Below are 27269 nucleotides of genomic sequence, written 5' to 3'. Positions count from 1 at the left end.
GAGCAGCTTTTGGACCAGTGAAAAATCTGTTTGGAAGCAGGATTAATCAAAGTGATTGCAAACTTTCCATATTATGAAGTCCTCTAAAGCTCAAGTAGCAGTTTTTTGATAAATTTAATGCCAGTTATGCAAATATTCGCTTGCACAGGTCGCTTATGTACTTTGGCAGACACAGTTCTTGCAAACAAGTTTATCTCGCAAATATTTTTTTTATTTGACAAATTGTGGTATATATGTTTTAATTCAAAACTTTAGTGATCAATTCCAAGATTTCATTTTGTTTGGTTCTTCAAACACACTCCCGTTCTGAAATATTCATGATCAAATTTGACACACTAAGATAATTTTGCATTTATAAGTGAATGAGTGTCTATACACAGCCCCCCCCCCCTTCTTCCAAATTTACGTTGCTTGAGGGGGAACGTCACCCAAAGAGGACCGTAGCGTGGCACATTATCACCTACGTCACATGGAGGGTTCATCTTTGTGTCTACACTTTCCCCTCTGAATTAGAAAATTATTGTACTGAATGTCAAACTTATGGTAAAAACAGTTGCAGACCAATTTATATTTATTTTTCGAAAAAAAAAAAAACCTGATAATCGGGCACTCACATAACATTACCATTTGCAGTAAACTAATTTTGTTCCAACACCAGTGGTATGACCTAGCTGACTTGAAACATATGCTCTGGCGGTGCCCCGCGTCACGTCGACCAAATGGGAGGCTGTCCTAAGCAGCCCCGATCTTGAAGCACAGCTATGGGCTGTCCATCGGGCCCGCGACGCAGCAGAGAGGCTCGGCCTTTCTGTGCCGACGTGGGAGCGGCCCGCTACGTGCTGACGCGCGTTCCGACGGACAATAATAAAGTTTTACCATACCATACCATACCAGTGGTATGAAAGATCTGCTGAAAGTCCTAGTGCTGTGCTTCACTGATATACAATCTATTAAAAATACCACAATGTTCGAGACTGTGGCGGCGTTTCGCTTTTTCTCGTCATGCAGTTCAATGCGCATCACGTGCAGTTGCGAAGTGCAACTATGTGCATTACCTTTGACTGTACAATGCTGTCAGATTAGGCTCTGATGCGGGAATTCACTTTGTAGCATTCTGCTTAGTAGCAATGATTAGTACTAATAAACTAATTATTTAAAATTCATGGGGCACTTGGTTATCCATACGTGGATGAATGCGAAAGCATTGTGACCACCAATAGTTGTAGGTTCGAGTGGTATGTCGCCACCTTTTTGGAAATATTATATTTTGACCCTAAATCGATTCCTTTTTCTGCTTTCAGAAGGGCTGTTTAAAAAGGCGCTTCAAGTGTGTTGGGTGAAAAATTAAAACTAATTACAATTTAATTACAAAAATTACCCAAAATATGCCCATCATGCTAGCAGTCATTACTGATCATACTACACGAAAAGAAAATGGCTTGGCAACAATGTAGGTGTATATGTAGGCTGTGCAATGAACTAGGACCATTGCACTGTCATCAGCAGTAAGTATGTTAAAGCCGAAAAACTAAGAATAGCCACGGTGGTCAGATTTCAATTGAAGTCTTATACAATAGACCTTTTCATCGGGCGAGGAGGAAAGGGCGAGGAGGAAAGGGTGAGGAGGAAAGGGTGAGGAGGAAAGGGTGAGGAGGAAAGGGTGAGGAGGAAAGGGTGAGGAGGAAAGGGTGAGCGACGAGCCTTTCCTCCTCAATGGCTTGTGCGAGCCGGCAAAGCGTGGCTTAAATGTGTTGCCGGTCGCGCGCTGCGGAACGATTCGGAGGTGTTTTAGCTAGTTCTGAGTGCATTTTACTGGATGTCAGTTCTTACAAAGTCGTCGAACAACCACTGTGTAGCCTTTAGGTGCAGCAGTAGCTACAGTATCTGGAAATTTCTCTTGGATGTGCGAAAATGCGACATGCATCATCAGCCGCGGTGTGTGTACGTGTTGTGAACTATGTTGGATGTATCAGTTTTCACTCGACGAAAAGTTGTAAAACATTTGCATCAGCTAACGGCATCCTTCTCACGCATTATAAGTCTAGTAGACTTCAAATCACTATGCATGTCTACGTTAGCCTCCTGCAAGATGCCGATGGCTTTGCTCAACACAGCGATCACTGGGGTTGGCAAATAAACATGGTACACACAATTGCTTCGTGCTTAGATCGGCATGACATTTTTTGCACTGTAAGGCAGAATATACAAAGGGGATCGCATAGAGAGAATCCAACAGCTATTTGTAAGGACACAATTTCCGTAACGTGGATGAACGCATCGTAAATGGCTGAAAACTTGGAAGACCGAAAAAAAAAGTTCGTATGTCCTCCTTTTGTGGCAAAATAAAACAGAACAGGGGATAACGACGCAATAAGACTCTGCATGGTCGAGCCGCATGCTTGGACCACTTGGACCACACGCTATATCGAACAAAAAGATCTATAACACAGCATTCAGTACTGCCTCGGGCTCTCGCACAGTCTGCAGCTGGTCGTTCGACCACTCGAAAAGTGCGATTCACACTGTACGGTATGCGGTTATTAACCAAACTATTTTATTTGTAGGCGGAAACTTTGCCCAGCAAACAAGGCAGTCTCCCAGTGTATCTACACATTACTTTGACAAGCGTTCAAGTTAACAGCACAACTTATTCTCCAGCAGAACGGTACCCACGGTGTTAGGATCGTCAAATATTTCGTAGCTACTCGTTGCAGCTAAACCAGAGCTTAGAATTACAGTGCTGAGAATGCTGCAGTAAGGTAACATTTGTGAAACGAATTTTCAGAAATACCTAACTGATATCCGAGGCTGATTGTAAGCTCAAACAAGCGCGCACACCTCGCGCTGGGTGCTCGGTCCGTCCGCCCTAATGCCAGCAGTTACTCCAGCCGCTTAATTCAGACTTAAATTCCTTCACTACGCCTCACAGGACCATTCCCCACGTAGAAAGCGCCATTTCATGCTAAATACACCGCGCGAGTGCGAAAAAAAAAATCCACCAGAAACTGCCTCCAAGCGTATAGCACAGCATACAACACGGGCGTTCGCCCAAGCCAGTAATGCCAACTGCCCATAGATGGCGCCACTGCCTACGCAATGGCGGCGCCCATGAAAAAACGGTGTATAGAACCCAGCTGTTACGTTTTTCAGGGGACCGTAAAAAAACAAAAACAAAAAAACTTAAGAGCCGGGAAACGCTAGAGCCAGGAAACAGGAAACATTGAGAAATGGGAGTAGTGTTGAACTGCACAGAATATTATTTTTAATTCTTAAGTGTGAAAAAAAGCAGTTTCGCCCGATAGCCGAAGTATCGATTGCGATCGTCCGTATAAACTTGTAAACATTCGCTTCTTAACTAATTAACAAGCATGGTTTGAGCGCCCACAGGCAAACATGAACACATCACACTCGATGATCGCAGACACGCGCTGTCAAACGCTGGCGTGAGGAATTTAAGCGCCGCTGCAGAAGCGAGCGAAGTGACGTTCGTGCTTTTGTCTATCGCTTCAACGCAAACTGAGCGCCGAGAACACGCAGCACGCACAAAGCTACGAGCCGCCAATGCACATACACTGCGTAGACTCTGCCCCCACGCAGCTCGCTTTCAAGATACGGCCAGCGCGACCGCGTGCCGCCGCGAAGTATGATGCCAGAGCACAACGCTGCCCGCTATCCCTCCCCCCTCGCTCCCTCACCGGTGCCTCAAGTGCAACAAAAGGAGGCGCGCTTCCTCCCTGCTTTTCTTTCTTTCGTGCGCGACGCGGTCGTCAGCTCCCCTTGGCGCCGAGCCGTGCTCCCTCAAGGGCTGCAGAAGATAGCGTCAACCTTTCCCTTTCCTCACGAACCACTTACTACGTCAGCTCCCCTCGCACGCTTTCACTCTCACATGCGCGCGGCGACGCCGTTATATACGGCGTCGCCGTATACGTTACACGGAACATCTATGAGCTAAAACCAATCTTAAGGCCACACACGCGTCATAGACACCATCTTAGCAAATGCGGATCTCCAGGGCCATACTTTTACTGGCGGAAACCGAAAATACGTAATAAGTGCCGCCCCCGGCACTTTGGGCGGCCAATGCCATCGTCAAGCAACCAAGCAAGCGACATGAAAAGTCAAAATGGCGGCTCGGGCCGGCGCGGTGTGGCAGTTCGCAACGTATGATGCGGGATCCCACAGTTGCGACGTAACAGCGGGGTTACCAATGCATTGGGTTCTATGGGAGCTGTGCCGGGACCGGCCGAAAACGACGTAACAGCCGGGAAAACGCAGCACCCGGGAATGTAACAGCAAGGTTCTACTGTATCAAAAGTTATTCATGGTTTTCAATGATCCTAGTTCACTGCACAGCTTAATGTTTAAGAAGCGTGAAAAGTTTTATTTAATATTGGTTTATTGAAAAGTTACTAGCTTTTGCGCAACAAAAGACAATTGAAAAAGTAGTTTCGAGAAAAACAAGAATTAAGTTTTCCAAACATTTAATATACATCAATGGACGGTCGTGGGAGGCTAAATAAAACCCACCAGGCTAGTAGGTGGGTCCCGCCTTAGCTGCGATGAGTTCACCTTACATAGTTTTGTAGCTCAGCATTTTTTTTTTTCGGGCTTGCTTTTCAACTGTCGATTGACGGTTGGCATTCTTCACGCGTGTTCGGTTGCTGCCGAGGCAAGGTACTGTGGCGTTTTACTTATCGTAGATATTTTTAGGACATTTATTTAAAGTGAAAGTGGCAAAAGATAGCTTTTACAAAGGCAGAACAAAACGCGGGAGCAGTGTAAGTAACACGAGCAGTGTAACTAACCACACTACCCACCTCCAAGAACAGGTAGTGTGGTTCAGAACGAGCGATTTAGTCCAGAAAATCTAACTTGGAGGCCTAAATTCACGTGAAAAATCGGTCGCGAAAATGCATTAGCTCTATGGGAACCCTGACAGTGGATTTATGAAGTCCGGAATATCCAACAAGTCCGAATTTTCAGAGTTCGAAAAATCGGTCGGTGACTGTATTATCTGTCATTTCGAAATTAAGCACAGCCATCATTTTTTATTGAAGAGCTTGCGATGTATTTTACTTCCTACAGTAGAACCCCGCTGTTACGTGACCGGGTGCTGCGTTTTCCCGGCTGTTACGTCGTTTTCGGTCGGTCCCCGGCAGCGGACCGGGCGCAACGACCTTGCCGAGCGCAGCTCCTACGTGCGTAGGGAGCGAATCGTTTAGGGCGCGTTGAATGTCTGGCGGTGTCTGGGGCCACGCCGGCCGCGCTTTATTGTTGTAGCGTTTGTTCTAGTGGCGCAAATCGTTGCAGTAGTGCTGCTATGTATGGCATGACGGCTTTTGAGCTCGGTGAACTGTGGTAGTGTAAACAAGCGGATACTGCTCGCGTTTGAGCCCCGGTGCCGCGGCAGAAGCCGTGGTGCCGGGCGCCGACACGAAGCGGCGGTCGTTGGGGTGTTGCGGAGCATAGCGTAGCAACACCTCAAATAAAGAAAATACTGTTCCAGTCAGGTACTGAGACTGGATAGTGTGATTATATTTGGATCATCAAAACAGTGATGCGTTTATGTAGGAATACCATCGTTTCTTGCTCGCAGGCGCGAGGACAAGCAGATGCGAGTGAGAAACGATGGTATTCCAAATAAACGCATCACTGTTTTGATGATCCAAATATCTCACTATCATGGAGGAAGCAGTCTACCTGACTGGAGCAGTATTTTTTTATTTGGGGTGTTGCTACGCTGCGCTCCCAACACCCCAACGACCGCCGCTTCGTGTCAGCGCCCGGCACCGCGGCTTACGCCGCGGCACCGGGGCTCAAACGCGAGCAGTATCCACTTGTTTACACCACCACAGTTCACTGAGCTCAAAAGGCGTCATGCCACACCGCCACTACTGCAACGATTTCCGCCACTAGAACAAACGCTACAATAATAAAGCGCGACCGGCGTGGCCCAGACACCGCCAGACATTCAACGCGCCCTAAACGATTCGCTCCCTATGCATGTTCGAGCTGCGCTCGGCAAGTTCGCTGCGCCCGGTCCCGGAGATAAGAAAGACAACCACGATCAGTAACTAGCAGCCGCCGCGCAGAGCACTGCCTGAAATGTCCCCAAGCGATTATGTCCCTAGGAGCTCCACGATTGCCACGACGTGTTAAGCGGAAATTACGTGACCCGCAGTGCCATGCCCCCGCTGTACCTACTAGCAATTGTTGTAAAGTCGCGTCCCCCGCGGCATAGGCTCCGCTCAGTGAAGTTTGCTGCGATTGCTGCGCCATCTGCCCCAGCGCCGCCAACAATAATGAGACGGCCAAAGCGCACGGGGGTATTCGTAGGCGCGGCGTCGATCGTGCTGTTCGGTCGTTGAGACAATGTCATCCTTCAGCTCGACTTATGCTAATCCATCGACTGAAAGCGTACGGAAAAGCAAGAGGAACAAGTGCCGGTACTGCTGCGTAAAAAACTGCCACAGCCACGAAGGCCAGCCTGGCGTGAAATTGTACCGATTTCCTGGCCGCCCGTGGGAGCAAGAACAACGAAAAAGATGGATTGTTGCTGTTCGAAGAGTTAATTGTGAAAACAGCGTTTTCCTAGTGTCAATGTAACTAATATGCTTTAAGGTCTAGCCAGGTCTAGCTGCTTGAGGTTCTGCAACTGTATTTGTGTGGTTAGAGCGGTTGGAAGTGTATGGAGCACGTTTTGCACGGCAAGCTTGCGTAGCGCGAAATTTTACGCGCGAATTTGCGTCTCAAATGCTCTTGTAGGCTGCATGCGAATCTGATTTGCTTGCATGCGTGTAGTCCGGTAAATTACTGTTAAATTGCGTTTTTCTTGATACTTTCAGCGAAGTAAGTAAACTCGGTTTGCATTGATTTTGGGGGTAGTGAAGGTGCGTGTAACATATAAACTTCAAATGCCTTCACCAAGTGGCGCCCGCCGTGAGACTGCTCGCTCTCGTCAGCGTTTGTGGCGTGTTTGCCTCGTTTACCGTCTCGTGAAGAAATCATTCGGTTACTGCATGTGCGCTCTTGCTTGCGGCCGCATGCATAGGGCACTGTGTCGTCAGTATGAACTGCGTAGTATTCGCAACCATGCTCCTGTTTTCTTCAGCGAAAACGACGGTTCGCCGTGGATGCCGAAGCAGACGAGCAGGATCTGCTCCAAACACTTCGTGAACGGCGGAGTAGCCAATAAATGAAAAATCAACACCTAGAAACGCTTCTTTATGGATTTGCAAAAACGCGTTTCTGCGCACGTCGGCCACGAAATGAACGAAATACTGTAAATAGCAGAGCTGCAGTTGGACATTTCTGTGACCACGTACCGGAATACCTGGCAACGTAGCAAAAACTACGTGTAATCACCGAATGTCGATTTGGGACTGTTCTCGTTCAAAAAACGTCGCGGTAGCACAGTCTTGGTTTGAGCTAGTTGCAATGCGCCGCAAGCTCCCGTCCTGTTTGTGTGTTCTTCGTTTAACTTGCACCGCATATTTTCCTCCAATAAGTGGTGGTAGCATGTGCGCTTCCGCTTATGCGTCAAAACCACTTGCTGATATAAAAATGCATGCATGTTCTCCTTACCTGCAAGGAAACGTCGTACACTTGTTTCCCTTGCTGCGAGTGACCGACGGCGCCCTCAAGTCGGCGCCGTCAGTCTCCACGTCGTAAACGTGGCCCGCCACATACAGCTTGTCTCCTTTGTCGAGTATAGGCGCACGAAAGTAATTTTCAATACAGCTTATCGGCTTAAAGCCGCAAAACAACACACGCGACATTTTGAACGTCACGCGCACGTTGAAACACGTTCAGTCGCTGCCGCGGGGCTCGGAACGGCCGTCTCATTGTTTCACACTCCTACCACCATTGGCGCTGCACGGCGTTTTGCTGTATTCGGTTGTAGCGCCTTCTGTTCACTGTACGGAGCCTATAGCTCCCATAGAACCTAATGCACTGGTAACCCCGCTGTTACGTCACAACTGTGGGAACATTCCCGCATCATACTTTGCGAACTGCCACACCGCGCTGGCCCGAGCGGCCATTTTGACTTTTCATGTCGCTTCGCTTGGTTGCTTGACGATGGCATTGGCCGCTCAAAGTGCCGGGGGCGACACTTATGACGTATTTTCGGTTTCCGCCAGCAAAAGTATGGCCCTTGAGATCCGTAATTGCTATCTAAAGATGGTGTCTATGACGCGTTGCGGCCCTAAAATGGGTTTTGGATCATAGATGTTCCGTATGAAGTCCCAGGACGATAACGCCGTCGCCACGCGCCGTATGCTGTTATGTGCGAGTGAAAGCGCGCTAGGGGAGCCGACGGCCGCATCAAAGCAATAGACAACGGCACAAAGGCCACTTCGCTTGCTTCTGCAGCGGCGCTTAAAGAGACACTAAAGAGAAACCGGAAGGTATCCTATCACAATCACAGTCATACGGCGAACGCAGGCCGGTCGCTATTGGTCGAGAGCGATTTATCGCTGTTAATGAAACGCAAAATTAAATACACCTTAAACGTACATAAACAGCATTTGCCAACTTTTCAAACCGTTTCAAGCGAGGAAGTACAAGTTTAGCGCAAAATTAAATAAGAAAGAATGGCATGGCGATACATCCGGTCGTGATAGTTTCGTAGTTTCGTTTTTAGTCCATGCATCATCGCGCGCACCTGTTCCGCTCTACAGCGTTTGGTTGCGTGGCTCGAAAAACGTTGACTTCGCGGGAAACAGCCAGAAAATGCCTCGCGTGTGAAATGTTGAGGGCTGCATAAATGGCCCAAGGTGCTTGCTCAGGGGCAGCGGCAGTGTTGATTCGATTGTGTCCTTTCATGTAGTGCCGCGCGGTGAGCCCCGGCTCCCCGCGTTCGCAATGGCTCAGTGTTCTGCCGATGATAAAACGGCGAGAGAGCCAGAGAAACCGATGGCGTGCTCTCTGCATTTCTCGCCCTCGGATTATGTGTATAATCCTACCCTCGGAAAGTATCTTGGCGTGCCCGAGGCCAGTCGTTTCTCGAGCAGCTGTTCCCTCAATGCGGCTTTCATTAAACCCCCTACCGGTGCCCCTGCAGCAGTTAACTGGCGGCTCGGTGAGTGCTGAATGTCATTAACTAAAGCCCCGAAATAACCATACCGAGAACGTGCACAACTTTCTACGCTTGTTCTGTCGGGAACATCGTCGCCTGGCGGACCGGACACACACCTTCTGTCGACGAAAACGAAGCTCTGCTTAATTCCGCCAGCGCGGCCGGCGGCTCACCGCCATCGCACGCGGAAACACCGACCGCTCGAGCACGGAGGATCATTTCCCGCTCCGTTTCACTGAATATCGCTGAAATGGAGTACTGCTTTCATGACGAGGTCTTCGTTGCAAGTTTCAGCAGCAGCAACGGTATCCATCGCGAACGCAAACGCGGCGGCCATGCAGCCATGATGCAGCCAGCGCCTCAGCCGTTTACGCAAGCCGTGACGTATCATGGCGCATTCTGATTCGCTGCGAGCAACGAAATCTGCGACACTGCTTCAGCGCCAAATCTGGGGTGAGAGAAATTGAGGAAGAGATATTTGGTCTTTGTTTACGAATTTCTCCGCGAATAACTCATATTTTTGCACCCAACAAAAACTGCATGCATTCCTGAAGGTCCCTCTTTTATTCCAGCTGAACTTCCCGTTTTAGTGTACCTTTATATTCCTCACGCCAGCGCTGTTAACGCCAGCATTTGACAGCGCGTGTCCGCGCCCATCGAGTGTGATGTATTCATGTTTGCTTGTGGGCGCTGACACCATGCTTGTTAATATAGTTAAACGAATGCTTACAAGTTTACACGGACGATAAAACTACTATTCTTATTTTGCATAGCTGTCTACTAATTTGCTATCGCAATCGATACTTCAGCTGTCGGGCGAAACTACTTTTTTTTCACACGTAAAAATTAAAATATTGGGAGTAGTGTTGAACTGCACACATTTCTCAATTTTTCCTGTATCAGGGCTATTGCGTTTCCCAGCTCTTACGTTTTGTTTTTTTTTTTTAAAGGTTCCGTGAAAAACGTATCAGCGGGGTTCTACTCTCATCACTATTCTGCACAAGACTATTCATCACATCACATCACTATTCTGCACAAGAGAGCGAAGCGTTCTAGTTGGCTGGAAGCGTAAACTTCAGAAACTGCTACAGCAAGGCGCCATTCTTTCAAGGTACCAGACATCATGGTCTCGACATATTAGCCCACGGAAAGTAAAGCTAGTTTCGGTTTCAGGGAACATGCGCGCTCCTAGCGGTTGCCGGACATCCTAAGTTATTTTTCTTATTTCTTCTTCCTGGGGTTTTACGTGCCAAAACCAGTTCTGATTATGAGGCACGCCGTAGTGGAGTGCTCCAGAATAATTTTGACCACCTGGGGTTCTTTAACGTGCACTACAACGCAAGCACACGGGCGTTCCGCCGCGGCCGGGATTCGATCCCGCGCAACGCCTTAGCTGACTGAGCCACCCCGGCGATTTTTTCTTACTTCTCTTTTTGTGAATTTTAAATCGGGCGAAGCGCGGGAAGTGGTCGCCATCGTGCGTCCGTCGAGCTTGCCTCCACTCACCCTTGCCACTCGCTCAGCGATTTCACAAGTCAGATCGCGCTTGGTCGTCTGCTTCGGTTGTCGTACCAAGTGTGAAGATGGGAAAGATAAGACGCAGACGCATTATCAGGCGTGCAACGAACGGAAGACACAGGACATCTGGGGCGCGATCTTGTGCGCGTTCCAAAATGGAACGGAGGCGTTCCGTTCCATCGAGCCGCACACGATTGGTCAATTTGAACGTCACGATTGAAATTGACCAATCGTGTGCGGCTCGATGGAACGGAACGCCTCCGTTCCATTTTGGAACGCGTACAAGATCGTGCCCCTGGTCAACCAAGCATTAGACGACAATGGCTAAATCGGGGCATCACATGTGTTCCGCGGCTTTGGTGTTCGAACACCGGGAATTCCAGTTCTGCGATGTTTTTCAGGATTCCTAATGACCACGGGTAAGCACAAGTATTTCACTCTATTTTCTGAGCTGGAATTCATTTTGCATTAGTAAACCAGTTCTGTACAAGCCTGAGTGGACTGACATAAGAGCAGTGTCGCTCAACTGAAGAAAAGAAAGACGCAGCCGTAGTGGTTAATTTTCGCATTGGTTTGGATCTTCTGGAATCTATTTTCACTCATTACGTACAAATTTCCGCTGTGAAGGAAACTTGCTTCTGTAGATTGTCACTTTCGCACTGCGTGGAGGTCAGTCTTTTTCCAGTACCAAATGTGTGAATAAAAACAAAAGCGTTCAACTTTTACTTGTGTTGAGTTTTGGCTGGCCGAGACATCGGCTAGTTTTACTTGATCCACTTCACAACACACAAACAAAATTAACGATTGATGGTGCCAGTAAGTTATTTTCTCTATGCTACCCCCCACTATATCTGTGGACTAGTTGAAGTGTAGCCCTAAACGTAACCGCAAGTTAGGACTTTCAAAGCGACTATTCATGAAATGATGAAATGTAATATATTAACTGTGAATATTGGTAATTAACGGTTCGCTATATAAATAATCTTCAATATAGTTGCTTGGCACTGGTGCGTACGAGCAATGTCCCAGTGGTTTAGAAAATAGCAGCTTGCGAGGCAAACCCGGTAGGAAGAAAGCGCTTCCTAATACACGACACACTTCAGCGGGTTCTGCTCCGCGATTTGGCCAATAGTGTTTTAGTTTAGCGTATTTACGCTCCGCTTAGGTGCTGAGCGGAGCGGAAGCACGAATGCGCATGCGTCCTCCGCGTAGCCGCAAGCGGGCTAGCGGAGCGAGAAACACGGTCCGCTTACAAGCTGCCTAAGCGGAGCGTTGCTGCCGTCTTCCGCTAGCGTGTGTGGTCGATGCACGCGCGCTCTCTCGCGCGTGCATAGAAGCACCTTGCATCGATGCACTAGTTGTGTGAGCGCGAATAACTTGTGTATTACACCTCACAGCTGTTTTTTAAGGAAATAAAGTGAACAGCACAGCTACCAAAAACGTCGCCAGCGCATTGGTGTCAGAAAGGATTGGATTGGATTCGAAATGCAAACTCGCTGGCCATCACGTGGCGTTCATCAAGTCGGCGCTTCATTTTCCACTCGATAAAATGGACCGGTAACGCATAACAAGCACCCGTCTAGATACTTTACGAACAAATAAGTTATATCTACTCGTCTTACTTTGTAAAAGTGACAAAACGTTTTTTTATTTTGTTTCACTACGCTGAATTTGCCCAGCGGGCGCTGCAAGTACGAAAGGTCCGCTCCGCTACGCTACACGCATAACTAAAACGTGAAAGTCGCCCGCCGCTCCGCTGTGGCTTAGCGGGGCAACTCGGAGCGGAGTGGACCGTAAAGACGCTGAACTAAAACACTAATGTCGCCGCACGGCCAGCGGACCTGGCAAGGAAGCACGAACACAGTCCGCTTGTATGCGAAGTGGGAAAGGAGGCAACCCTCCTCCACCCGGCTGCGCGCCCTCTCCCTTCTGACCTCATCAGTGAGGTCACAGAGGCATTGCTTTGTGAATTATTTCCACAAGGACATCCTGCAGCCGCCACCGCGTATCGGCTAAAGCCCCTCTATAGACCGTTTTTTCATGGGCGCCGCCATTGCGTAGGCAGTGGCGCCATCTATGGGCAGTTGGCATGCTGGCTTGGGCGAATGCTCGTGTTGTATGCTGTGGTATACGCTCGGCGGCAGTTTCTGGTGGATTTATTCACTCTCCCGCGGTCTATTTAGAATGCAATGGCGTCTTTTATGTGGGGAACGGTCCTGTGAGGCGTAGTGAAGGAATTTAAGTCTGAAGTAATTAAGCGGCTGGAGTTTCTGCTGGCGTTAGGGCGGACGGAAACACCCAGCGCGAGGTGTGCGCATTTTTTTTTAGCTTACAATCAGCCTCGAATATCAGTTAGGTATTCCTGAAAATTAGTTGCACAAATGTTACCTTACTGCAGCAATCTCAGCACTGTAATTCTAAGCTCTGGTTTAGCTGCAACGAGTAGTTACGAAACATTTGACGACCCTAACAACGTGGGTACCGTTCTGCTGGCGAATAAGTTGTGCTGTTTACTTGGACACGCGTTCAAGTTATCTGTAGATACATTGGGTGACTGCCTTGTTTGTTGGGCTACGTTTCCGCCCACAAATAAAATAGTTTGGTTAATAATAACCACTTGCCGTACAGTGTGAATCACACTTTTCGAGTGGTCGAACGACCAGCTGCAGACTGCGCGAGCGTCCGAGGCAGTCTAAATGCTGTGTTATAGATCTGTTTGTTCTATATAGCGTATGGTCTAAGTGGTCCAAGCATGCGGCACAACCATGCAGAGTCTTATTTCGTCGTTATCCCGTGTTCCGATTTATTTTGCCGCAAAAGGACATATGAACTTTTTATTTTCAGTCTCATAAGTTCAAGTCATCTACGACGCATGCATTTACCCATCTTACGGAAATTGTGTCGTTACAAATAGCTGTCGGATTCTTTTTATGCGAGCCCCTTTGTATATTGTGCCTTACAGGGCAAAAAGGCAATGCCGATCGAAGCACGAAACTTGTGTGTATCATGTTGGTTTGCCAATCGCAGTGCTCGCTGTGTTGAGCAAAGCCTTCGGCCTCTTGCAGGGGGCTAACGTAGACATAGTGATTTGAAGTCTACTAGACTTAAAATGTGGGAGAATGTTGCCGGTGGCTGAAGCAAATGTTTTGCAACAAGTCTTCGTCGAGTGAAAACCGATACGTCCGACATAGTTCACAACACACACACCACGGCTGATGATGCGCGTCGCATTTTTGCACATCCAAGAGGAATTTCCAGATACTGTAGCTACTGCTGCACCAGTAGCTACACCTAAAGGCTACACAATGATTGTTCTACGACCTCGTAAGAACTGACATCCCGTAAATTGCACTCAGAACTGGCTAAAACACCTCCAAATCGTTCCGCAGCGCGCGACCGGCAACACATTCAAGCCGCGCCGCGCGCCGGCTCGCACAAGCCAGAGAGGAGGAAAGGCTCCTCGCGCCCTTTCCTCCTCGCCCAATGAAAAGGTCTATATAAAAAGTAGCGACACTCTCCTCCACCGCCTTCCCTCCTCCTCGTTTCTCCTCTCTTGTGCGCTCCTTTTTCGACCGTTGCGCCGCCTACACCGCTTGAAACACGTGCACTTGTTTATCTTTCACCGCTGATCAGATTCGACGATCGCCGACTGTGTTCGCCGCTATCGTCGTGCTCCTCGCCAGCCGGTAGACGCTTCTCGGGCGAAAATGGCGATGGAGCGTGATCGTGAACAAACACAGCCAGCGCCCGGGGGCTCGACGGTCCACATGATGCCATTAGGCCAATAACGACGCGGCATCGGCCTCGGACAGGGTGTGCAAGGAGGCGGCGGCATTCTTCAAAGCGTGACGCTACTTTTTATATATAGGGGCTTTAGTATCGGCATGGCTCCGAGCGTCCCATGGGAGGTATAGGGAGTTTCCGGGCCTTGATTACATTTGCGCGTCAGCCACACGAGTTGTTAAATTACGTTACCTAGTGTCACTTCGGTCAAAAAGATGAAAGAATGCAACATTTGAAAGATGAAATTTTCCCACGGACCGTCATCAGCCATTGGCAACGCATAAACAGAGCCGCCGAACCATGATCTCCTGATAAAGGTGCAGTAACCAATCTTTCGCAACATTGTGTGGCGGTAGCGCGTGGTGCAGCGTTCTCACCAACTTAGTCACATAACAAAGACACTAACGACAGGAACATTAGCGGTAGTTAATTCCATGATGGAAGGACATAGATAGTCGTTCAAAATTGTTGAAAAAGGCATAATGCACACGGTGCTGCCGGGATAATTGCACTAAAACGAGAGTGCCACCATCATGGCATCCGATATCGCACCGGCGCATGCGCCACTGCATTCCTCGTGCCACGCTGTTTCAGTAAGCCGTGGAGGCGCGTCTTGAAAGTGCGTGACCTCCTTCACGGCTTCCCAAATCCGCGCGAAGTGGTAGCTCACTCACCTCGAAGGCCATACCATCATCGCGGTTGGACTGGAGCAGGGCGTGCACTTCCGTGCACCCCGTTTGGTCGCCCTTCCGAGCTTTGGTACTTCACGTGTGTTCTCTTTTTACCGCGACCGGCATCGAAGCATTCGTTGCAAGAGTACAATTTAAATGTATTTGGAAGTAGTTTCAATAGGCATAGTCGGAAAATTGTAAGTGCACTGAAATGTGGTCGTTATAACAGATCGTTATATCTGAGATCATTGTAAGAGGGTTTGACGGTATCTTCGAAAAAAGATTTTGCCCATACCCCAGCACCGTTCTTGCCCAAATTTCACAGAAAGATATCTTGGAGTGTAGATCGTTCAATGTAACACTTGGAACAGTTAACTGCCTCGTTTTTAAGAGAACAAAACAAAAATGCAAAGTTGCCGTCATTTATATGGATGCAAGCTGCTGCCAAGGTGGCGCTAGCACAAAAATGTCGCAAGCTGGCTGCAGCATGTAGTCGTTCAAGGAGGGTTGTCGCGTACCAGAGGAGTGAGTTACTTTCTCTCACGGAATGGCTACTTTCTGCAGCTGCCAGTAGGCGGTTCAGTCCGTTCAGACAAGTTCAGTCCGACACAGCGAGTCGCGATTCCTTAAAGTATCGCAAGCTTTCTTTTTCAAGCACGAAAAAAAAAAAATTTATGCAAACAGTAATGAGTTTCCCCCAACACACACACATACACACACCACACAATGCTAGCAAAAGACATTACTTACCCCAGCAGGTGGCACACCAACAGGCATGACTGCCAAGCCTTTGGGACTGGTCCCAAGCAGTGGGGCTTTGCCATCATTACTGGGTGAAGAGCGCTGAGACGATGCTGCTGAGGCTGGCTGGTCGCTCACGTCAATGCCACTGTCATGCTGATCACTACTTCTGTCAAAGCTGCTCGATTTGGAGGACACAAGGACATCTGCAGATGAGACTGCCGGAGCAGTCACCGACTGTGGGGCAGCTGACGGAGGGCTGCCTCCCCGCAGAGCATGAGTGATTGGCTTTTCCCACGCATTCACCATAGGTCGAAGAACCCCCGTTGGAGCCAGTTCTGCGGTCAGAAGGTGCACAGCAATGCAAATTATGAAATGCAATGTGTATAAGAAAAGCAATGAAATCTCTTGGCCCCATTGTTCCTGATGCCAAATGCTGCCACAAAAGTTTGCTCCAATGTCATAGTTGCCATGCCATCAGTAACGATGGATGGATGTTTCTGTAATCACCAGTGTCATAGTTGGTGAAGTCAATTCATCACATGGCAGGCAACTTGGCAGATAGCATTGTGGCAATAACTGAAAAACTATCAAGGAGTAATTGTTGAGGCTTAACATCATGAAGTTGCCCTGCCAGATATGCAGACAACGTTTAAATTAACTTCACCCCAAAAGGTTCCTAAACAAGCACATAAATATAAATACACTAGCATCCTTGCATTTACTCCCATCAGGACATGGTTACTGCAGATAAAATTCAAGTGCGCAACAAAACAGAAATGAAATCAAACCTTTTGTACTAAAGGTAGAATGCTGCTGAGTCTTTGTAATGGGGGAATCAACAGAGTCTGTAGCACCTCCCTCAGTCTTCGCAGGTAGCTGACACTCAGTCTTTGAAGAAAACAAGCGATCAGATTCCCGCTTTTTAATTAGGCGAGGAGGAAGCTTGTTTTGACGACCATGTACACTGGTTTTGCTTCTTGCCTGAAAAAAAAAAGAAAAAAGTTAATGTAGCAGTATTTTCCGGGCTAGAAAACAACCGAAATTACGAAAATATATTTTCAGCATAGGGGTCTAATCACAATAATTCATTGGATTGACAGATTATGTATCTCATCACAGTTGCACATATAAAGATGCAGAAAGCTGCAGCAGCCAGATGTATTCTCACCTCTTTTTTTTTCTTGGAGTCTCCATCAGTCAAAGTCTTGTGACGTTTCTTAGAGGTTACCTCTTGAAAGTCTCCATCATCAGCGTCGCATAGAGAAGAATCGGTCACGGCTGGGTGGTCATCTATAACGACGACACCAGCATAGTTGCTTAGGTCAATACCTTCAAGCGCATTCGGTTTCTCTTTTTCAAGTTTTCCATTTGGTTGCCCTTGCTCCGATTTCTTCATGTGTTTCCTGTACAGGAGGAAAAAAAAAATTCCCAGTGATAAGTCAAAAGATCTCCTACCAAACAGAAGCAGGACCCACCTGGTACCAAGGTCAGTAAGGGCAGCTTGAACTCCCACTGGGTCCTGCAGCTTCACTTCATCCATCCGGTACACAAGGGTGGCTGGCGAGGGCTCCCCCTTGGCGCTCACGTCTCCAGGCCGCTGCTGTTGCTGCTGGCGTGATCGACCTCCTGGCCGGGAGCCACTCCCGCGGCCCATTCTGGCAGGTGGCCCGCCACCCCCAGAGTCTCTGCGTTGCACAGGGCCTCGACCATTGCGGTCTCCAGGAGCTCCTCCTCCACCTCGGCGTACTTCTCCACCTGAACGGCGTCGTTCCTGGCCACCACCAGGGGCCTTAGAGCTTGTGGGTGCGCCCTTTTTAGACCCTGATTGTTGACGCACACCTTCATCGAGGCCTCGTCTATCTGCCACATCACTGCTCTCAGAAGCAGTTTCCCAGTCTTCATTGGCCACATCAGACAGGGCATCCTTACTTGGGCCCGCACCACGACCACCTCGTCCCTTGTTCCTGTCGGGGTTCTCCTGTCTGCGGGGCTGGTTTTTCTGAAAGCGTGGTGGCAGTGGCTCCATGCGATTAGGGCGCCTCACAACAGGACGACTACTGTTAGACCGTGGCTTGCTTCCTTGGTTTGCAGACCCTTCCTTATTGGCTTCTTCCTCCTTGTTGCCTTCCTCTGGTTTGCCAAAAGGTGCTTTCAAGGTAGGCGGCCCATAACCCCCAGCTTGGTACCGACCTCTTGAGCTTCGGCCTAATGAAATTGCACCTCCACGACCTCGGCGAGAAGGCTCCCCTCGAGGAGAGAAAGCGCTTTTCTCTTCCTTGTTTTTAGCTTCATCTCGGCGAGGCTCGCGAGCACGACCAGTCTCTTTTGCTGTCCTATTTTTCCGGTCAGAATCCGGACAGGCCTCCTCAGACCCCTCACTCTCCTCCTCTTTGGGCCGCAACCGATTGGCAGGCCTCTCCTCCTCAACACCAGAGCTCTCCTCACTACCGTCATCCTTTTTGCGGTCAAAGCGGGGCCCACGTTCAGTCCTGCTGCGACGGTACTCCCGGCTACGACCTCTGTAACCCACGTTGCCACTGCTGTAGCCATTACCACCACGACCACCACGGCCTCTGTTGGCCTCGAATCTTCCCCCACTTCCACCGCGAGAACGAGATGCTGGTGCACGTTTCTCTGCATCATCTTTTTTGGAAGTCTCCTTTGCTTTCTCCTCATCTGCACGGGAATTATCGTCAACCTTTCCTTCCTTGACATCGTCCTTCCCATCATCCTTTGCTACTCCTCCCCGCCGCAGCGGCACAAAGTTCTTCTTGCTTGGACCTGCGCTGTCCAACTGCTGCTGAGTCACAGGAGGTGGGTGGTGTGGGTGCCAATCACGCCGCTTACTTTCACCAGTGGCAGAGTAAGGAGTGTCAGACCAATCGGGCACCTGCGGTTTATCCTTCACCCGCTCAGGTGCCAGACGGTGCGGCTCCATTTGCTGCAATGGCATCTCTTGCCGTTGATCAGCGGGAGGCCTGTAAATGTGCAACAGAAATAGTACTTACAAGCTTCTCAAAGAAAGATGCTCACAAGAATATGACCGCATATTTTTTTACTACAAATCACTTCTCGAAGCTATACAGCAGATCTTCAGCATTGCAGAGCCGGAACAAAAAAAATTTACACAGTCGCAGACAGATTTTTTGGACTCCAAATATGCACGATTTTTCGGACGAATTTAGGCCCCAAAGTTCGATTTTCCGGACTAAATCGCTCGTTCCGAGCGACGCTACCCGTTTTTCGAGGCCGTCAAGTTGGATTTTCCACCGCCTTGCCCAGACTTGGCTTCCAGTAGCCCGCTCTATAGCCTCCAAGATTGGGAGACGCACGTGCGCGCCATCCTCATGTAACGGAGGCTATGCCCACTCTTCCTTAGCTGTGATTTAACGCTCCTAGGGGGCTTTTTCTTTTTTCGGTGGGCACTATCTATATTCTGTTTGCAAAATCCGTTTTTTATTTTTTTTAAGTTTGTTTCCTATTTTGCACGTGGTATGTGCACCTCAGAGACGCGTGCGGCTTCGCATTTTTGTGATCGGCTCCAATTTCTGTGCCTTCGCGAGAGCCAAGTGGTGCGAAGCGTGGCCTCCGCGATTGGTTCCGGCAATCCCATTTGGCGCGTAGTGCGGCGGAGAAGTGTAATCTTGCTAACGCTCAGCAACGGCGCACAGCCTCCGGAATCAGCTCCATCCGTTACGGAGTTTGCAAGATTGCACTTCTCGGCTGAGCTACGCGCGCCTAATGTCCGGGACTGCCAGAGCCGATTGCGGAGGCCACATGCAAAGTAACGGGGCATGTTTTTGCGACCTCCATGGCGATCTCCGCTAACGGAGATCGCCAATGCCATGACACTTGTCGACTGTATGAGGTGACGTCAGCTTTGCGCAAATCCAAGCAAATGTGATCGCCTCTTAATATGAGGCAGAGCATTATTAAACATCTTTTATGCCACTCTAAGCCCAATAAATTTTCTTAGGGCATGGGTTCTCAAAGTGGGTTCCGCGGAACCTACGGGTTCCGCAGGCCCCTGCTCGGGGTTCCGCGAGCCACTGAAAAATTTTCCCTGGTCCCGCTCTCGACAAGTGTCTAAAACGGCGAACATGAGGTGCGCTTGATCCAAAGAACCTCCATTACTCATGCCCGAGTTCCGGTGCCCGAGTGTCAAAAAGCACATCACAGTGCGTAACAGCAACGCGCGAACTGCGCAATAAATACGCAAGCAGCTTGTAGCCACCCAACCTCTGAGAACGGGCAGCTCGCCTAAGCTTTCGCACTTGAATCTCGGAGGCCGTAACTTACCACCATGCGCCTTTCTCCTATTTGTAGATAGGGTAGGTGCCGATAGCGTGCGCACTGAGCTATATGTTGGAGAAAAAAATTTTAAAAAAAATGCGGAGCACCGCAAATGCGCGCCGCAGAAGAGCAAGAACGGCGTAGCGTCCAACCGAAACGAAGCGGCGCAGTCCGCATTGCCGTTGTCCTCAGCTTGCACCGTGGTCCGCAGCTGCAAACGTACGCGGCACGTGACTGACAGCAACGCCGAAGCGCTTCGTACCTAATTGTGCCTTTAAAGCCTCTATTCTTGCGTTTATCGCCACGCGTAACACCGCGTTCGCGGCTAGTCGCGTGCCTCCGTAAGTGCGTAGTCGCTATCTCTGATCGCGTCGATAACCACCGCAGTTTCGTCCGCAGCGGTTGCGGCAAATAGTTTCATTTTCACTCGATGCGCGCGTCGGCTGCGTGCCTTCACAACTGCGTAGTCGCCTCCCATGGCAGCGTCGATAGCGACCGCAGTTTCGTCCGCACTTCTTGCAGCGAAAGGTAGCTTCATTTTGACTTGGTGAGTCTGTCAGCCGCCTGCCTTCTGAACCGCAAGGTCGCCGTCCATGATCGCGTCGATAACGGCCGTGGTTTCGTCGACAGCGGTTGCGGCAAGCAGTAGTTTTGCTTTTACTCAGTGCAAAGCTGTCGAAGTTAAAAAGCACCGGCTACATCGCGATGAACGGACAATTTGTTGGCGAGCAGCTGAGTGGCGAAAAAATAATCGGGATGTGCGCCCGTTGGTGCAAAGCGCGTCCGAGATGAAAACGCGTGCCGCGAAGGATGTCGCGAGGCCTTCGCCGCTGCTAGCGCTAATCAGTCATGAGATGAAGAGAATTTCAGCTTCCACACTGGTCTTGTGCTAAATAGAAACAAGATTTGACGATTCATTGAGTAAATAAAAGCGTGTTGACGTAGTGCAGCATTTGTTTGTTTTCTTGATACCCTCGATAATTCGGTTTAATCGGGGGGAGGGGGGGGGTGTTCCTTGGCACTTTATGGAGCTTAGCAGGGTTCCCTGGGATGAACGTACCTGAGAACCCCTGTCTTAGGGTGAACGAGTTTTTCGGACTGTTCGTTTTTCCAACTATATTTCGGTCCCCGCGAAGTCCTAAAAATCGGTCGGCGACTGTATGCATATACATTTATAAAAAATAAAACTTTCTCCCAAAATCTTCTGTTACATCAAGAATTTTGTTAAAAGCCTGCCACAAAGAAACCGCTTAAGCTAAATCTCGTAAAAAAAAACATTAAGTACATGTCACCAAAGCATAGCAGATTCACAGGAGCGGTTATACACTTAAGGGGGGCGCAGGGGATGAAAAATAACTTTTTTGTTTCTTGGCAGAAAGGGCTGAAATTTGGCACACGCTGTACATTGCAATAGAGGGACAAATCCAAAATTTCATTAAGATATCTTCATTAGTTTTTGTTTTATAAGAATTGACAAAAGTTTACAAGTTCCTTGCTCGTGGAAAGCCTGGCACAGTAACGAAACATGGTACGGAACTGGGAATACTTTGTATGTTTGCCCAAATGTCTAATCTATATCAAGACAGTGTTAGATTTTTTTTGTTAGTGCCCTTATAATTTTTTACTCGATACGACATGCATTTGACTTGTGTTTCACTGCATATAGCCATGTAGTTATTCTGAAAAAATGAAATAATGGAAAAATAAATGAAAATTTCAAGACTCTTGATGTGCAGCACAGTTTATGGATCACAGCAAAACAAACTGGACCAAAATCGGTCCAGCCATTGTTGTGCTATGCTTTCCACGAGCGAGGTGACCAACAAAAAAAAAACACTATTGAGAAAACGACCTGCAAAGTTTTGCAAGCAGTGCAGGTTTATTAGAACGCATCAGGGCGGTAATTTTTGGCATCAGTGCTGCCAAGCATCTTCGTGCACCTTTGCCTCTTCGTTTGGTGTGCTTTGAAAATTTCATAGCCTGGCTAGTCCATCAAATTGAACTTCCGTTCAGTTGTGGACATCGCGCGAAGGAAGTCGCGCACGCTGCATGCTCGCGATTCTGCCATCACCGCTGACACGAAACGTGAATCTTCAGTTATCACACTGTAGCTCGTCGACGGTTGGGGCTCGCTCGGAGGCGGCGTGTCCGTGTCGCACGATGCACCAAACTAAGTACACCGTCTTCGCCGGCGATGGTGACCTTCGACCCGCGTCGATACGATCTCGGCTGATTCGCGCGGCCATACGCCGAGGCGCGGGAGCTTCCGGTGGCGCGTCTTCCGTCGACTGCGTTGTCGGTACCGATGGCACAGGGCAATTGTCGGTTTCGCTGCTTTAGTCAGATGGTGCAAGATAGCGCGGCACGTAATCCACGGTGCAAGGTAGCGCGGCACGTTCAGTCGGGTGCTCCTCCGCTTCTCGCCGTAGGAGGCTTGCGCTTCCGTATTCTGAAGGCGTGCTTCGTCCAAACTTTCATCTCCAACAAGCTACGATCCATAACTAAACTGGGCGCTCTCAGAAATCCGAATTCTGCGTGTCAAGTGAAGACGCCGACATGGTTTGCGAAGCAGACAACTGCGATTGCCATCTTACCCTCTGCCGCAGCAGTAACCAATGGGAAGACGCCTTTCACCACGCCAGCCAACCGGAGGCCCGCTTTCATCGAAGGGCCCGTGTGACTACCTCCAGCAGACCTGCGCTTCTTTTGTGTTGGTGCGTTTGTTACAAGATGGCGACGACCGACAAATTGAGAAGCGGAACGGCGAAGCTTTGAGCTTTCAAACGATACCAAGATGGCGGCGCTCGGTGGCGGGAAATACAAGATATGGCTCCGTGAATGGCAGTGATTTTGCGCGATTTAAAGCTGTTTTCTCGCCCTGCGCACTGACAAAAATTTTTTTCAGGCACTTTTAGCGCGTTTTCAGCCAAACCATTTTGATACAGTGTAGATTAGGCGTTGCAGATACCGAAATGCGGGGTTTCCAAAAACCGATTTTTCTCGCGATTTTCGCGATCTGATCCCTGCGTCCCCCCATAAGGAAGAGGGACTGTCAAGTTCAATTTGTGTTACCAAATTATTTCACAAAATGCATTCACCCTACCTCTCAAACCTCAACTTTAAGCAGTACAGTAGAACCTTGTTCTATTTGAGAGAGAAAAAAAATGTGCTAAAAACTCACCGACGATTACAATACTCCCTAATGTGAAATTTGAGTGCAGCTCTTTAAGTGTTTTTATTTTGTGATACCCCAGTGGCCGACAAATTTTCCGGACGTTGCAGGGACCGAAAAATCGAATAGTCCGAAAAACTTGGTCACTCTTAAAAAAAAAAAATTTTATTAGACCTAGAGTGGTACTCTCTTTAATAATGCCCTGCCTCCTACTACGCTTGGAAACTATCATATTTGCTTGGATTTGCGCAAGATACGATGTCCTCTCCCCATACAGTCTACAAGAGTGTCACCACGTTGGCGATCTCCATTAGCGGAGATTGCCGTGGAGATTAAAGAAACGAGCCTAGTTACTTCGCACTTGGCCTCCGCGATCAGCTCCAGCAGCGCGCCGTTCACTTCGGGCGTCCCATTCAGCGCGTAGCCCAGCGGATAAGTGTAACCTTGCTAATACCGTCACGGCTCAACAACGGCGCGCTGCCGGAGCTGATCACGGAGGCCACGCTTCGCACTACTTGGCTCTCGCAAAGGCACATGAGGTGGGGCCGATCACACAAATGCGAAGCCGCACACGTCTCCGAGGCGCACACACCACGTGCAAAATAGCAACCGAAATTTTCAAAAAATAATATAACGAAACGGTTTTCGCAAAATGATTATGACGTTAGTGCTGACCGAAAAAAAAGTAAGAAAAAGGAAAGTATCATCCTCAAGAGCGTTTTGTCAGCTTAGGAAGAGCGGGCATGGTCTCCGAGACTAGAGGATGGTGCGCGCCTAGATAGCGAGTCTCCTGATCTTGGAGGCTATAAAAGCGGGCCACTGGAAGCGAAGCCTGGGCAAGCCAGCGGCCTCAAATAACGGGTAGTGTGGCTCGGAACGAACGATTTAGTTTAGAAAATCAACTTTGGAGCCAAAATTCGTGTGAAAAATCAGTCGTGAAAATGCATTAGCTCAATGGGAACTCCTACGGTGCAATAATGAAGTCCGGAATATTCAACAAGTCCAAATTTTTGGAGTCCAAAAATCCGTAGGCGACTGTATATAGGCTGGCGCGGACAACCTGTCTTGTGCGGGATGTTGTTAAGTGTGGCACGATTGCCTCGCTAATTTGGAGATCGCGAGAGGTGGTACGTGGGTGACGCCTGGACACGATTCACAGCAGCCGCAGCCGGCACACCTCCCAGACGACGCGCACCACTTTTGCGCCATCTCGAATCCATCGTTGCTGCATCACTCTTCTCGCGCTTTCACCATAACCTCCTCTGCTTTCCGCCACAGATGTTTAGACACTTCAACCGGATTTTTGCGGTTGGCCGTGAGGTTCTGTATAAAGTACAAGGGCGATAAAAGCGCGCAGGGGACGCGCGCCATCACGGAGAATGAACTCACCACGGGTCGCGCGAAAGGCCGTGGGGGTATTGGAGGGAGGCGGGAGCTGCTTCACCGAATGCTTATCTTGCAATCTCTTATCTCCGCACGGCTCCCGCCTCTCTCATCTTCTCTCATCTGCTCCCGTCTCTCATCTGCTCCCGTCTCTCATCTGCTCCCGTCTCTCATCTGCTCCCGTCTCTCATCTGCTCCCGTCTCTCATCTGCTCCCGTCTCTCATCTGCTCCCGTCTCTCATCTGCTCCTCTCATCTGCTCCTCTCATCTGCTCCCGTCTCTCATCTGCTCCCGTCTCTCATCTGCTCCCGTCTCTCATCTGCTCCCGTCTCTCATCTGCTCCCGTCTCTCATCTGCTCCCGTCTCTCATCTCCGCACGGCTCCCGTCTCTCATCTCCGCACGGCTCCCGTCTCTCATCTCCGCACGGCTCCCGTCTCTCATCTCCGCACGGCTCCCGTCTCTCATCTCCGCACGGCTCCCGTCTCTCATCTCCGCACGGCTCCCGTCTCTTATCTCCGCACGGCTCCGACCTTTGTATGCGCTGTGCATTCACCGCTCAGTTCCTTTGAAGCGATAGACCGCACGAACCTTGCCCGCTGCGGCGGCTGCGATTGCTGCCAGCGTTTTGACAGTCGTCTGCGGTCAGTGATCACTGATCTATTCATGTTTGCTTGTGCGCGCTGGCACCACGCTTGTTAATTCAGTTAGTAAGCGAATGTGTCCGATTTTATGCAGCCGATAAAACTACTATCCTTACTCCGAATAGCTCTACTAATTTGCTATCGCAATTGATGCTTTGCCTTTCGGGCGAAACTGACTTTTTTCATATCCCCACTGTGCTCCACGTTGGCTCTTTCATCTTTCGCTGTGCTCGTTCGCTCGGTTACGCCGACGCTTGCTGCAGGAACAGGCATCCAAAAGCTGCGCTCTAAAATGTACTAACCAGGAAAATATACGATCCACTGCCACTAAAAAATATGGCAGATTAGTTGACATCCAGGTAATGCAAGCCTTGTGTGAATCGTTGCAGTAAGAGAGGCCCGACACTTCGAGCTGTTGAGCTCGATCAAACCGAGCAAAGAATTAATATGCCTTGCACCGTAGCTGGAGCTCCAGCTGTAGCTGGGTGCCTATGGCAATGATGTTGCAAACTGCAGGCATCCTTTTTGCTTCCAAATTTACCCACCAGAAAAATGCATGCTGTGTTTTGAAAGTGCAAAGCACCATTAAGAACTTACATAGCCCTCTCATCCCTAAGGGAATCTCTGCTTGTACGACTGTCCCTGCTATCAGGCCTCGAGGGCTGAGTCTCTCGCTCCCATTTATCCTGCAAACAAAATGAAAGGTTATTGAAGACATTTCAACATAAATTCATTTGACATCCTCTTTTATCAGGCACAGAATATACACGAGACTAATACCGGGGCAATAACTGCTCAAACAAATCTGAGCAAAGGAAAAGCAAATAAGGCTACATGAACTTAACTTTTGCTGTCAGTGTTTCATTCAGATGCTCAAAATATACAATGTTGTTAGGCTTGCGCAATTATTTTTTTGGTTCAAAGCAACTAGTTCGAATAACGGGATTTGCATAAAACGATGCACACCACACATACTAATCTTCAAAAAAATATATTTCACTTGCAATGAATAAAAGTATCTTGGGAATCCGTGTAGTTTTCATTCAGACACTCTTATGCAAAAATGCAAGTTCAACACTTTTTTACATACCAACACAGCACAGGAAATTCGCTTACAGGCTTTTCCTCACTGTTGCCCTTCAGTCTACTTGAAGTTTCACGTTGTCAAGGCCACGGAAATGTTTCGCGTTCACCCGTTGTGATGCAGTCGATTGCACAAAGCAAGACCTTCACTGCATGACGCCGGTATTTGAGACGTTTAGACTGCATTGTGCAAACTCAGGGGCAGAATTTCAGGCGATCACTTTCGGAGATACCATCACCTTCGCAAGATTTCATGCGACTCGACATCGAACATGTCAAAGTATACGACCGACAACGTTCTTTCCACTGTGCGCAGATAGCAACCTTGGCGTAGCGGCAGAAACTGTCGGTAGTACATCGCTTGGAGGGTCAATGTGTTTGAAGGCAAAGAAACAACTTCAATGTCCAATCCGGTGGCACTGTAATGTGCAGTACAGTTGGCGAACACGATTACCGTACTTACTCGGACCTAACGCGCACTTTTTTTCCCGATAAAGCAGATCCAAAAATTGCATGAGTGTTAGAATCGAGTACGACCCTCCCTCAGCGTTACAATGTGGCCATCGGCATTTCAAAATGACCGCCTTACTTGCACTTCAAGCCTAGTTACACTCTGGCCTAGCTGCCGTAGCTTCCTGCATGTGCTGCTGTACACGTGCTTAGGCATTAGCCTACCGCACGGAGAAAGAACAACAGGAGGCGAAACTCTGGGCCGGCGCCAGCGCGAGCACTGGTCGTGATAATGTCACGCTGAGAGAGGAGGAGACGAGCTGGTGGTGAACGTCGGCGCAGCGCCCCTTGCGGCGACGGTGGGAACTACTTCCCTCGCGGTCGCAACGGCGCGCGCGTGGCCGCGGTAGCCGCGGTCTCCGACGGCGCCCGGCGTCGTCTGCTACTGTCG

At 49.1% G+C, this 27269-nt stretch overlaps 1 protein-coding gene across 11 annotated transcripts in view; it reads right to left on the bottom strand.

The window, feature by feature from the left end:
* LOC119436845 (protein PRRC2A) overlaps positions 1 to 27269 on the bottom strand; it is a 140981-nt gene that overhangs the window by 46063 nt on the left and 67649 nt on the right. For all 11 annotated transcript variants that reach the window (XM_049660012.1, XM_049660011.1, XM_049660019.1 and 8 more), the window contains exons 14-18: positions 25883 to 25971; positions 17271 to 18773; positions 16964 to 17198; positions 16584 to 16776; positions 15802 to 16130 (exon numbers count right to left, since the gene is read on the bottom strand). In XM_049660012.1, the coding sequence (XP_049515969.1) occupies positions 15802 to 16130; positions 16584 to 16776; positions 16964 to 17198; positions 17271 to 18773; positions 25883 to 25971 (2349 nt within the window). The remainder of the gene's footprint in view (positions 1 to 15801; positions 16131 to 16583; positions 16777 to 16963; positions 17199 to 17270; positions 18774 to 25882; positions 25972 to 27269) is intronic.

Source organism: Dermacentor silvarum, chromosome 1 (genome assembly GCF_013339745.2).
Source record: "Dermacentor silvarum isolate Dsil-2018 chromosome 1, BIME_Dsil_1.4, whole genome shotgun sequence".
NCBI classification, from domain to species: Eukaryota; Metazoa; Arthropoda; class Arachnida; order Ixodida; family Ixodidae; genus Dermacentor; species Dermacentor silvarum.
This window is presented reverse-complemented; position numbering and strand designations above follow the sequence as displayed.